Here is a 12,868-nt window from a genome sequence, read left to right on the forward strand (position 1 = left end):
ACATGTATATAATATTACTTATTTGCTTAATAAATTTAAAAAAGAAAATATCCATATGTATGAATAGAGGAATTTTTGCGAAAAAGAAAAAAAAAAGGATTTCAACGAATTGCCTTGTCATCACATGGCAGCGCTCCATTTCTTCGTAATTTTTGGTAAACAAATGAGGTTCAAAAGATAAATAAAAAACCTGCTTAAAGTGTAAAATGTGGATTTATTTAAAAGATTATAGTGTAATTTAAGTAATTTGAAGAGAAAAATGTGAATAAAGTGGGTTTAACGTGGTGAAATAGCTTCTTGAAATGTTCGAATTTTGCGATTTTTTTAATCAGGAGGACTTCCTCTTTCCAATGGTACAAAAAATCGCGGCTTTAATTACAACAAATATTAAAAAAATTTATGTACAGAAACGTTGTAGTGAAGTGTTAGTAAGTGAAAAGTGCATAATATAAGTGAAAAGTTATTCACAATATACAAATTATCAATGTAAAAGTTGTCAATTTTTCAATTTTAAATGCAAATATCTTTAAAACTATAAGTCAGCGGCAACTATAGATATGTATATATTTTCGTGATCTGGAGAACGTTACCTTTCCAGTGATACCCATTTTATTCCCGAAATGCAGGGATGCTATTCTAAATCCCAGCCACTAAGATTGCTAAATAAAGAAAGAGGAATTATAGCGAAAAGAGAAATTTCAGGGAATTGCACATATTTGCTTATCATATGGCAGCGCTCTATGTAAAAAGTAATTTCTAAAATAAATATTTCTTAGGTAAAAAAAACCTGCAAAAAGTGTAAAATGTGGATTTATTCAAATGTTTGTAGTTTAATTTAATTATTTTGACGTAAAAAATGTGTGTTTAATGTCGTGAAATAGCTTTTTTAAATGTTCGAACTATGGGAATTTTTAAACTTTGAAGTCGAATATCTCGAAAACTAAGTGTTTGCAGCACCTATAACGCTATATATTTTTTAATCAGGACTTCCTCTTTACAACGGCACCTTCAGATCGCTGCGCCAAAGAAATCGGAATTGTGCCAAATAAGGAATTAATAAAGCAAAACTATGGTAGTTTTCACACAATTCGAAAACTTGATTTATTTCCAATAAATAAAGTGGTGATAATTGAAAGTTTACTATCACTCAATCAATCGCCAGTGTAGATAACGAACAAAATATCACAATAATTGAATAGATAATAGGCGCCATAGCACAAAGGTATGATGGGTCTGCATGTCCTATATGGCGAAAATTCTGAACCAAACGAAAATTCAACTGTCTTTTTTGTTGAATTTTCCTTATGGAAATAACATTCAATTGATGTTATTTCTAAGACGTATACATTAATATAGTAAGGCTAACAGCCTTAAGCAACAGATGCAAATAACAATAGAACTTTATGTTGAACAGTTTTAATATATTTCGTAATATATTAAATAAATACATTGTTTCAGCATTAGCGTTTACGATGCATTTGCAAAGTATTCTTTCGTTTCCATGCAGCGCGACGCGATCCTCCAATAGTTTGTGAATAACGGTATCCTTTACCAATGCCACGGGAGCTCTTACCAGCTGAAGTTAATCCTCGAAGTTCACGATGCTTATGAACGTGTTTACAAAGCCAACTTATTTTTGGGTCTCGCCTAATGGCATTATGATGAATATCCACCAAAATAACCTCAAAGTATTTATAAGAAGCATCCTGAGCTACCCAGTAAGAATTCAAAACTCGCAGGCCTCCAAGTCTACGTCCAACTCGTTCCTAAAAGAAAAAACATTTTATGTAACTATGCACTTGGTTATAAAAAAAATTATTTGAAATTTCTAAATTCACATCAGACATCTAAGGAAGTTAAATAAATCAATCATCACGATTTTTTAAATAAATCCACATTTTATACTTTTAGCAGTTTTTTTACCTAAGAAATCTTTATTTTAAAAATTACATTTTACACTCGTAGTGAACATCATGTTTGTGCTAAAAATTACGACGAAATGGAGCGCTGCCATGTGATAATAAGGAAATTCGCTGAAATTAATTTTTTCCCGAAAATTCCTCTATCCATGCATATGGATATGTTCTTTATTTAATTTAATAAACAAATAAGTAATATTATATAATAATATTATATAATAATATAATATAATATATAATGTCACCTAATATATAAAACAACGTATTATGAAAAATAAATGGAAATCGCTGACAGATATAATAACCAAAATTTAACCATTTTATAACGAAAACTCAAATTTTATTTCAATGAGGGCAAGATAACCAAAAAATATAACCACTTTAACCACATTATAATGTAAACTCAATATATTTTTTTTATATTTAACGCAGAAAGGAGTACTACGCGAAAGTAATTCAGTCACCCCGGGTATTCGCTCGACCAGAGTTATTTTTTTAGAGAGCGGCCGAAGGTTGCCAACGCAGAAAAGAGTACTACGCGAAAGTACTTCAGTCACACAAATCACATATATGTACATATGTTTACAATTATGAGTAAAACGAGCCTTGCCACATCTTAAACAGTAAATATGTAGGATTTTTAACAATTTTTCTTTGTTTGTTTTATCGCGTGATTCTTTTTTCTATATAAACTATAAAAAAATACTTTCTACATATGTATGTGTGTAATACGTAATTTATGTGACTGAAGTACTTTCGCGAAGTACTCCTTTCTGCGTTGGCGGCCTTCGGCCGCGCTCTAAAAAAATAACCCTGGCCGAGCGAATACCCGGGGTGACTGAAGTACTTTCGCGTAGTACTCCTTTCTGCGTTGGCGTCCTTCGGCCGCGCTCTAAAAAAAATAACTCTGGGCGAGCGAATACCCGGGGTGACTAAAGTACTTTCGCGTAGTACTCCTTTCTGTGTTAAAAATAAAAAAATATATTGACTTTTTGCTATAAAGTGGTGAAAGTGGTTATATTCTTTGGTTATTATGCACTCATATATAAACAAAATTTAAGTTTTCGTTATAAAATTGATAAATTTTGATTATTATTTCTGTCAGCGATTTCCATTTATTTTTTATGATACATTGGTTTGTATATTAGGTGACGATATACATATATATATATATTATATTTAAAATATGAGTTTGAGTGCATAACCAATAAAACCAAAAAATATAACTACTTTATATCCAAAACTCAAATTTTGTTTCAATATGAGTGCATGATAACTAAAAAATATAGCCACTTTATATCCAATATTCAAACAAAATTTAAGTTTTCGTTATAAAATTTATACATTTTGGTTATTATATCTGTCAGCGATTTCAATTTGTATGTATTTTAGGTGACGATATATATATTATTATATTTTAAATATGAGTTTTGGATATAAAGTGGTTATATTTAACGGTTATCATGCACTCATACATATTGAAACAAAATTTGAATTTTCGTACTGTACTGTAACCTTACACTTTATTACGTAACATTATTATATAATATTACTTATAAATATGTACTTATATATAATATTGTTATATAATATTACTAATACATGTATATAATATTACTTATTTGCTTAATAAATTTAAAAAAGAAAATATCCATATGCATGAATAGAGGAACTTTTGCGAAAAAGAAAAAAAAAAAAAGAATTTCAGCGAATTGCCTTGTCATCACATGGCAGCGCTCCATTTCTTCGTAATTTTTGGTAAACAAATGAGGTTCAAACGAGTGTAAAGTGTAATTTTTAAAGTAAAGATTTTTTTAAATAAAAAACCTGCTTAAAGTGTAAAATGTGGATTTATTTAAAAGATTATAGTGTAATTTAACGTGGTGAAATAGCTTCTTGAAATGTTCGAATTTTGCGATTTTTTGAACTTTAAGGTCGAATATCTCGTAAACTAAGCGTTTGCGGTACCTATAACCTACCTATATTTTTTAATCAGGAGGACTTCCTCTTTCCAATGGTACCTTCAAATCGCGGCGCCAAAGAAATCGGAATTGTGCCAACCTTTTCAACGTGAGTGTGCTAAGTAATTTTTAAATTAATAAATTTAGGTAAAATATAGCAAAATAAAAGTGAAATGTGAACTTATTTCAATGTTTAGAATGTATATTTGAATATACAAAGTGAAAAACGTAAAAAAAACTTAGTGAAACATAGAGAAATACCATGCGTTATTAGTGCAAATTTTTGAACTTTTAATAGTAAATATTTTAAAAAATAAAAGTTATTTTTATATTATTTTTGGATATTCCTTCTCTGGAGAAGCTCCCCTATCCGCACATACCCCATTTACACGGAAATTCGGTTTTTTTACCCATCCGCCAAAGTAATCGGAATCGTGCCTCCAAATGCACGGAAAGATTGTTTATACTCATTTTAATTTGAAATATAATTTATAGAAGCTTGTTTTTATTAGAACTAAGATGGGTAAAATTTGGAACAGCATCCCCGGATTTCGGGAATAAAATGGGTATCACTGGAAAGGTAACGTTCTCCAGATCACGAAAATATATACATATATATAGTTGCCGCTGACTCATAGTTTTAAAGATACAGTTATGTGAAAAATAATAAGGACAGTGGCCTGCGGTGAGTGAAGTTTATGTGGATCCAAAAATGGGAGGGAATTAAAAGAAGTGAACCAAGCTAAATTATTGTAAACAAATTGGGAAAAGGTTTTTTGTATAGTTTTACCCAGATATGGCAAATTATTTTATTTTATTTTCATTTTTCTTATAATCTGAGATATTATCATGTGAAAAAAAATAAGGACACTTCTAGTTTAACTAAAAAAACAACAATATTAAATAAGAAAAACGAAATAGTTTTCATTCAATTGTGTTTAAATACTTTTCTAAATTGTTTAATATTTTGTTGAAAATCCTTTGTTGTTTAAAACTGATCGACACCGCTTCGGCATGGAATCAACTAGATTGTGGCAGACGGAAACCGGGATGCGTTCCAGGAATCCTGAATAAGTTGCTCGTCACTGTTACTTGGGCACTTTCCTCTTATTGACGCTTTCATTGTATTCCACAAATTTTCTATTGGATTTAGATCCGGGGACTGCGGAGGCCACTCCATTACATCAATGTTATTGACCCTAAACCACTCTTTTGTACACTTAGCTGTGTGTTTGGGGTCATTATCTTGCTGAAATATCCACCTAAGGGGCATATTATCTTCAGCGTACTGTAGCATACATTCTTGAAGAATTTCTACATAATCGGTTGCCTTCATAATACCCTGTATGCGATGGAGCGGCCCCACACCGTTGTATGAAAACGATCCCCAGACCATAATGTTTCCGCCACCATGTTTAACGGTTTTTATGGTATATTTAGGATTGTAAGCTGCGTTTGGTGGTCTTCTAACATGATGAATACCTCGATCAGAATTAAACAAATTTATTTTTGTTTCGTCAGACCAAAGAATATTACGCCATTTCTCCTTAGACCAAAGCACATGTTCTTCAGCAAACTTTAGTCTTTGTTGCACGTTCTTTTTCGATAACATAGGCACTTTTCTAGGACTTCGGGAATTGAGATTTTCCTTAATGAGCACTTTGCGGATAGTTGACGGGTCAACATCAATATTCAAATCACATTTAATTTGTTTGGATGAGATAAATGGATTCTTTTTAACACAGTGAATTATCCTTTTTTTGGTGGACAGAGTTATTTTAGGCTTCCTGCCGCGTGTTTCAATCTTGGGAATCCACTTAACTGCTTTTTCAACCATTGTTTTTGAAATATTAAGTAAATTCGCAACTTTTCTGTACGAATTCCCCTGTTTCACCAAGTTTTTAATATGTTCTCGAGATTTCGGATCGCAGTGCTTACCCTGCCCCATATCTATTCAATAAAGAAAAAAATCTGGTTCTAAATGATTGATATTAAAACTGAAAATATTATTCTTACCTTATCTCTGCAAATAAACACGTTTTAATAAAAGAAAATTCGATATTGTCTTAAAACGACACGCTGTCCTCATTAAATCGTACAACCGAATCCGCGGCGCGGAAAAAAATAACCATGGCAACCCTTTTCTTATTGTGCAAATGCAGAGAATTGTTACTAAAATAAAATTATTAAAATAAAGCTTTATTTACAACAAATATTAAAAAAATTAATATACAGAATTTTGAAGCGCGGCGTGGAAAAAAATAACCATGGCAACCCTTTTCTTATTCTGCAAATGCAGAGAATTGTAACTAAAAGAAAATAATAAAATAAAGCTTTAATTACAACAAATATTAAAAAAATTAATATACAGAAACGTTGTAGTGAAGTGTTAGTAAGTGAAAAGTGCATAATATGAGTGAAAAGTTATTCACAATATACAAATTATCAATGTAAAAGTTGTCAATTTTTCAATTTTAAATGCAAATATCTTTAAAACTATAAGTCAGCGGCAACTATATATATGTATATATTTTCGTGATCTGGAGAACGTTACCTTTCCAGTGATACCCATTTTATTCCCGAAATCCGGGGATGCTATTCTAAATCCCAGCCACTAAGATTGCTAAATAAAGAAAGAGGAATTATAGCGAAAAGAGAAATTTCAGGGAATTGCACATATTTGCTTATCATATGGCAGCGCTCTATGTAAAAAGTAATTTCGGCACGATTCCGATTACTTTGGCGACGGGGTAAAAAAAACGAATTTCCATATAAATGGGGTATGTGCGGATAGGGTAGCTTCTCCAGAGGAGGAATATCCAAAAATAATGTAAAAATAACTAATATTTTTTGAAATATTCACGTTTAAAGATTCAAAAATTTGCACTAAGAAAACATGTTATTACTCTATGTTTCTCTACATTTTTTCACATTTTTCTCTTGTTATATTTAAATATACACTTTAAAGATTGAAATAAGTTCACATTTCACTTTTATTTTGTAATATTTTACCTATATTTATTAATTTAAAAATCACTTAGAACACTCATCGTTGCAAAGGCTAGATTGTTTACAATTATGAGGAAAACGAGCGTTGCCACATCTCAAACACCGAATTTGTAGGATTCTTAACGATTTTTCTTTGTTTGTTCTTTTGCGTGATTCTTTTTTCTTTATTAATTATAATAAAAAATACTTTCCAACAGTTTTCAAGTTATAATATTGAGTTGTGAAAACTTGTTCCATATACACATGTATATATGCATATGTATACATATATCGTCACCTGAAATGCAAATAACGTAACAACATTTTCGGAAATTTACAGTGGCGTGAATGAAAAACGAAATAAAATGGAACATGAGTAAAATAAAATTTTAATATTGGTTAAAACTGGTTTATATCTGACCGCAGAACCTGAAAATGTTGAACATATGTAATATTATGTATGTAATTTGAAGTAGTGAAGCGTAATCAATAAGACACTCAATTTCGAATTTTTTGATGATACGTTATTTTGCATTTCAGGTGATGATATACTATACATACATATCGTCACCTAAAATGCAAAATAACGTATCATCAAAAAATTCGAAATTGAATGTCTTATTGATTACGCTTCACTACTTCAAATTACATACATAATATTACATATGTTCAACATTTTCTGGTTCTACGATCAAATATGAACTAGTTTTAACCAATACTAAAATTTTGTTTCACTCATGTTCCATTTTATTTCGTGTTTCATTCATGCCTCTGTAAATTTCCGAAAATGTTACGTTATTTTGCATTTCAGGTGACGATATGTATGTATATGTATAATATGCGATTTATGTTTAATAAAAATAAATAAGTAAAAATCTATAATAATATTGTAAAATTTATATCATATCGGGGTGACTGAAGTACTTTCGCGTAGTACTCCTTTCTGCGTTGGCGGCCTTCGGCCGCGCTTTAAAAAAATAACCCTGGTCGAGCGAATATCCGGGGTGACTGAAGTACTTTCGCGTAGTACTCCTTTCTGCGTTGGCGGCCTTCGGCCGCGCTTTAAAAAAATAACCCTGGTCGAGCGAATACCCGGGGTGACTGAAATACTTTCGCGTAGTACTCCTTTTGCGTTAAAATAAAAAAATATATTGAGTTTCATTATAAAGTGGTTGTATTTTTTGGTTATCTTGCACTAATATTCAAACAAAGTTTGAGTTTTCATTATAAAATGGTTAAATATTATTATATATTTGTTTATTAAATTAAATAAAGAACATATCCATATGAATGGATAGAGGAATTTTTGGGAAAAAAGGCATTTCAGCGAATTTCCTTATTATCACATGGCAGCGCTCCATTTCGTCGTAATTTTAGCACACACATGATGTTCACTACGAGTGTAAAATGTAATTTTTAAAATAAAGATTTCTTCGGTAAAAAACTGTTAAAAGTGTAAAATGTGGATTTATTCAAATGTTTGTAGTTTAATTTACCTTCAGATTGCTGCGCCAAAGAAATCGGAATTGTGCCAAATAAGGAATTAATAAAGCAAAACTATGGTAGTTTTAACACAATTCGAAAACTTGATTTATTTCCAATAAATAAAGTGGTGATAATTGAAAGTTTACTATCACTCAATCAATCGCCAGTGTAAATAACGAACAAAATATCACAATAATTGAATAGATAATAGGCGCCATAGCACAAAGGTATGATGGGTCTGCATGTCCTATATGGCGAAAATTCTGAACTAAACGAAAATTCAACTGTCTTTTTTGTTGAATTTTCATTATGGAAATAACATTCAATTGATGTTATTTCTAAGACGTATACATTAATATAGTAAGGCTAACAGCCTTAAGCAACAGATGCAAATAACAATAGAACTTTATGTTGAACAGTTTTAATATATTTCGTAATATATTAAATAAATACATTGTTTCAGCATTAGCGTTTACGATGCATTTGCAAAGTATTCTTTCGTTTCCATGCAGCGCGACGCGATCCTCCAATAGTTTGTGAATAACGGTATCCTTTACCAATGCCACGGGAGCTCTTACCAGCTGAAGTTAATCCTCGAAGTTCACGATGCTTATGAACGTGTTTACAAAGCCAACTTATTTTTGGGTCTCGCCTAATGGCATTATGATGAATATCCACCAAAATAACCTCAAAGTATTTATAAGAAGCATCCTGAGCTACCCAGTAAGAATTCAAAACTCGCAGGCCTCCAAGTCTACGTCCAACTCGTTCCTAAAAGAAAAGACATTTTATGTAACTATGCACTTGGTTATAAAAAAAATTATTTGAAATTTCTAAATTCACATCAGACATCTAAGGAAGTTAAATAAATCAATCATCACGATTTTATTATGAATTAGTTGTCATCATTTTTTAAGAATAATATATAATGGCACGGCTGCGATTTAGAATAGCATCCCCGGATTTCGGGAATAAAATGGGTATCAATGGAAAGGTGACGTTCTCCAGATCACGAAAATATATACATATGTATATATAGTTGCTGTTGACTTATAGTTTTTAAGATATGTATTTGTATTTAAAGTTAAAAAATTCACAACTTTTAACTTGATAATTTGTATATTGTGAATGACTTTTTCACTTATAGTATGCACTTTTCACTTAGTAACACTTCAATATAACGTTTCTGTAATTAATTTTTTTAATATTTGTTGTAAATAAAGCTTTATTTTAATTATTTTATTTTAGTCAAATTCTCGGCATTTGCACAATAAGAAAAGGGTTGCATACTAGCAAATAAATGGTATTGCCATATCTGCCTAGGGTTGGGTTTAGTATCGCGCCGGTTAATTTTGGCTCACTGTACCTAAACGAGACAACCGAATTGAAAATTTTAAACACGAATGTGTGCTTAAATTATCAAACTTTATTTTAAAACATATTTTATAAAAATCGGTTCACAAATTTTTACACAAATTCACTTTAAAAAATTCTATTTTTTGCAAATTTCTCAATATATGCTAGTGTATTTTCACCTGTTGTGCATCGTACCAAACCAATTATGGATAACTAGTAATGTTTTTAATTACTTTTGATTGTTAATTTCTTTGTAAATCTTTAAATAAAATACACCTTTTTCTGCATTGAGTTCAATAATGCGAAAAACCAAAATGACTGCCTAATTTCAACTGTCAAATTACCGAGAAAGCACGAACAAAAGGGAATAAATTAAACCCAGTTAGCAATAAATGTATGAAGTGAACGCGAAAAGGTGTTCAATGCTAAAATACTGTGGATGGCGTAGCCGGTGTTGGACCGGCCAGGGTTATTTTTTTAAAGCGCGGCCGAAGGCCGCCAACGCAAAAAGATACACCCGGGTGTTGGACCGACCAGGGTTATTTTTTTTTGAAGCGCGGCCGAAGGCCGCCCACGCAAAAAGGAGTTCTATGCGAAAAAAATCTGATACACCCTATCTATCTAATACATATGTGTGATGTGAAGCATAACAGTACTTTTCATATGTTTACCCATATTTTAAAATTTGGCGTTATTCGGCTTTATTGGAAACAAAAATATTATAAAACAATGTTCGAAATTGCAAATGGTGAGTAATAATAATAAATAATAAGATATTCTAATATTGGAATATATTATTTTTTTTTAGAAACGCCGTCCACACGGGTTAAGTGGAGCCTTATGCGTGTTGGCACCGAGCTGCGCACGCATGACCAAGGAGTCCGTTTTGCGGAGGAAAACGGTTTAATACCGAGAGAGCAATTGTGCCCTGTACACAAAGTTTCAAAGAGTATTCGGAAAGGGGGCAAATTTGGATATTTTGTGTGCTACAGGGGCACGTGCACAAAAATGCCACGTGTTTCAATAACCATGGGGACATGGTTTGAAAATGTTCGCATCAGTGTCCCTCGAGTATATTTTTTGATGTACTGCTTTGCGTGCCGTATGTCCCGCGAAGAAGTATTGCGCGAGGACTATACTAATGAGGGGAAAACTTTGTCATCTGCAACAATATCAGACTGGTATAGTTATTGCCGAGAGGTCGTGGTAATATACCAGTTGGACCACCAATATGAACAAGGAAAAATTGGTGGTCCGGGAAAAACTGTTCAGATCGACGAAAGTAAATTTGGTCGGCGAAAGTACAATAAAGGTAATACTATTTCTTTATACAATGAATTTAATTTAATTAGGTTTTTTTTACATTTTAGGCAGGCGCGTAGAGGGACACTGGGTCCTTGGGATGGTTGAAGATGGTAGCGAGGACATACGCCTCGAAGTATGTCCTGACAATCTTCGAACGGCGGACATTTTAATACCTTTGATACAGAAGCACGTGGCTGAAGGAAGCGTAATTCGGACGGACTGCTGGCGGGCATATGACGCATTATCAAATTTTGGGTACGTCCACCAAAAAGTTATTAAAAAGTTCGAAGCTTCCTCTTTCCGATAAGGGGGCGTGACGATACTAAACCGGCGCGATACTAAACATTTCCCTCTGCCTATTTGTCAACGAAAGAAAATAAGCAAAAACTTTATACCCCAAATACATAAACTGAAAATGCAAAAATCTTTAGCAATTTTTTATAAAATAAAAAAAGTTGCAAAAAGGAGTTCTACGCGAAACTTATATTTTCGTGATCTGGAGAACGTCACCTTTCTATTGATACCCATTTTATCCCCGAAATCCGGGGATGCTATTCTAAAATTTACCCAATGGCACTCCTATAAATTTAAGAATAATCAAATCTCATTTGGAATTTGATTCTCCTCATGCTCCCTTTAGGTACAGATATGTTCCATTTACCGATAAGATTGTTGTATGATTTTTTTGTACGAATTTGTTGGAGCCAGTCTTTTGATTTAATAGAAGCACGAACGGGAAACCGCCCAACTTTGGTTTCTTATGTCATACCAAAATTAATTTTCTCTAACGCCAGTGTGGCATAATTCAATTAGAATAAAAAAAAATATATATGTATTCACATATTTACCTCGGCAATAGACTGCAGTCCACGGTATGGCTTTAACTCATTCACTCCATGACTTTTTGGTTTACCGTAGGTACATCCCTTCGGAACCGGACGTTTACGCCCACCACGTCGTACACGAATTCTGTAAATAACGTATCCCTGCTTAGCACGATATCCCAGACGTCGAGCCTTATCGGGCCTAGTAGGTCTAGGAGACCTGTGCAATTTCGTAAGTTGTCTATATTGCCATACTCGAATTCGAAGCAAATAACGCATCACATCGCTCTGCTTCTTCCTATATAATTCCTGCATATAACGATAGGCGCCCATCCTTCAAATAGACCTAGCAACAAATAATATATTAAACAACAGTCACATCATCGGTCTATTTGTACAGGTTTAAATGAGTAAAAGCAGCCCATTTTTCAATATAAATTCAGAATGACTATATCAACACCAAAAGTTGTTCAGAGTGGTGCATAGCAAGTATCATCACTAAGTTTAAAAGTACAAAAAAACAAAAAAAAAAAAATATTGAAGTTTCGCGATGCAAACGAATACGATCTTAAAATGTAATTAGAGCACAAACCTTGTACGTCCACCTCACACAAGCCAACAGCTTAAAAGAAAGGAAAATCGTTGAGTTGGCCGCAAAGTGTTTTGCGGATATTTAGCTCTCTTACACCCGGCTTACACGCTTAAGTAAATAATACATGAATTACCGTACAACACACGATCAATAAATTTTTTTAGGGATCCAATATATTCACAAATACTTTCTTGCAAGACGGATGCACAAACACATTAGGGGTATTCGCAGGACCGAATTTAAATTTTTGCCGCCATTGGGCATTGGAAAAAATGCCGCCCCGTCACTGAAATTTCACTCAAAATTATTTAGATTTGATATTATGTTTTAAAAAAATTAAAATATTTAACGTATTGCAAATAATTTATTATAGAAATATATTTTACTTCAGTATAATATAAAAAATATAGGTTCTTGCTCTTAAAACTACAAATTTTG

General features: G+C 32.3%; 1 protein-coding gene across 2 annotated transcripts; it reads right to left on the bottom strand.

Moving 5' to 3' along the window:
- Positions 1–1,400: 1,400 nt before the first annotated feature.
- On the bottom strand, positions 1,401–12,547 carry LOC126764189 (60S ribosomal protein L15). 2 transcript variants are annotated; one of them, XM_050481980.1, is made up of 3 exons: positions 12,431–12,547; positions 11,863–12,184; positions 1,401–1,766 (listed from the first exon to the last, which is right to left on the bottom strand). In XM_050481980.1, the coding sequence occupies exons 2-3, from the start codon at positions 12,169–12,171 to the stop codon at positions 1,461–1,463; spliced, it is 615 nt and encodes a 204-aa protein (XP_050337937.1). In that variant the 5' UTR covers positions 12,172–12,184; positions 12,431–12,547; the 3' UTR covers positions 1,401–1,460. The 2 variants fall into 2 exon arrangements, with proteins under 2 accessions (XP_050337937.1, XP_050337936.1); XM_050481979.1 differs by lacking the exon at positions 1,401–1,766 and adding an exon at positions 8,759–9,124.
- Positions 12,548–12,868: the final 321 nt, after the last annotated feature.

The sequence above is a fragment of the Bactrocera neohumeralis genome, unplaced genomic scaffold, assembly GCF_024586455.1.
Source record: "Bactrocera neohumeralis isolate Rockhampton unplaced genomic scaffold, APGP_CSIRO_Bneo_wtdbg2-racon-allhic-juicebox.fasta_v2 cluster09, whole genome shotgun sequence".
Classification (NCBI taxonomy): Eukaryota; Metazoa; Arthropoda; class Insecta; order Diptera; family Tephritidae; genus Bactrocera; species Bactrocera neohumeralis.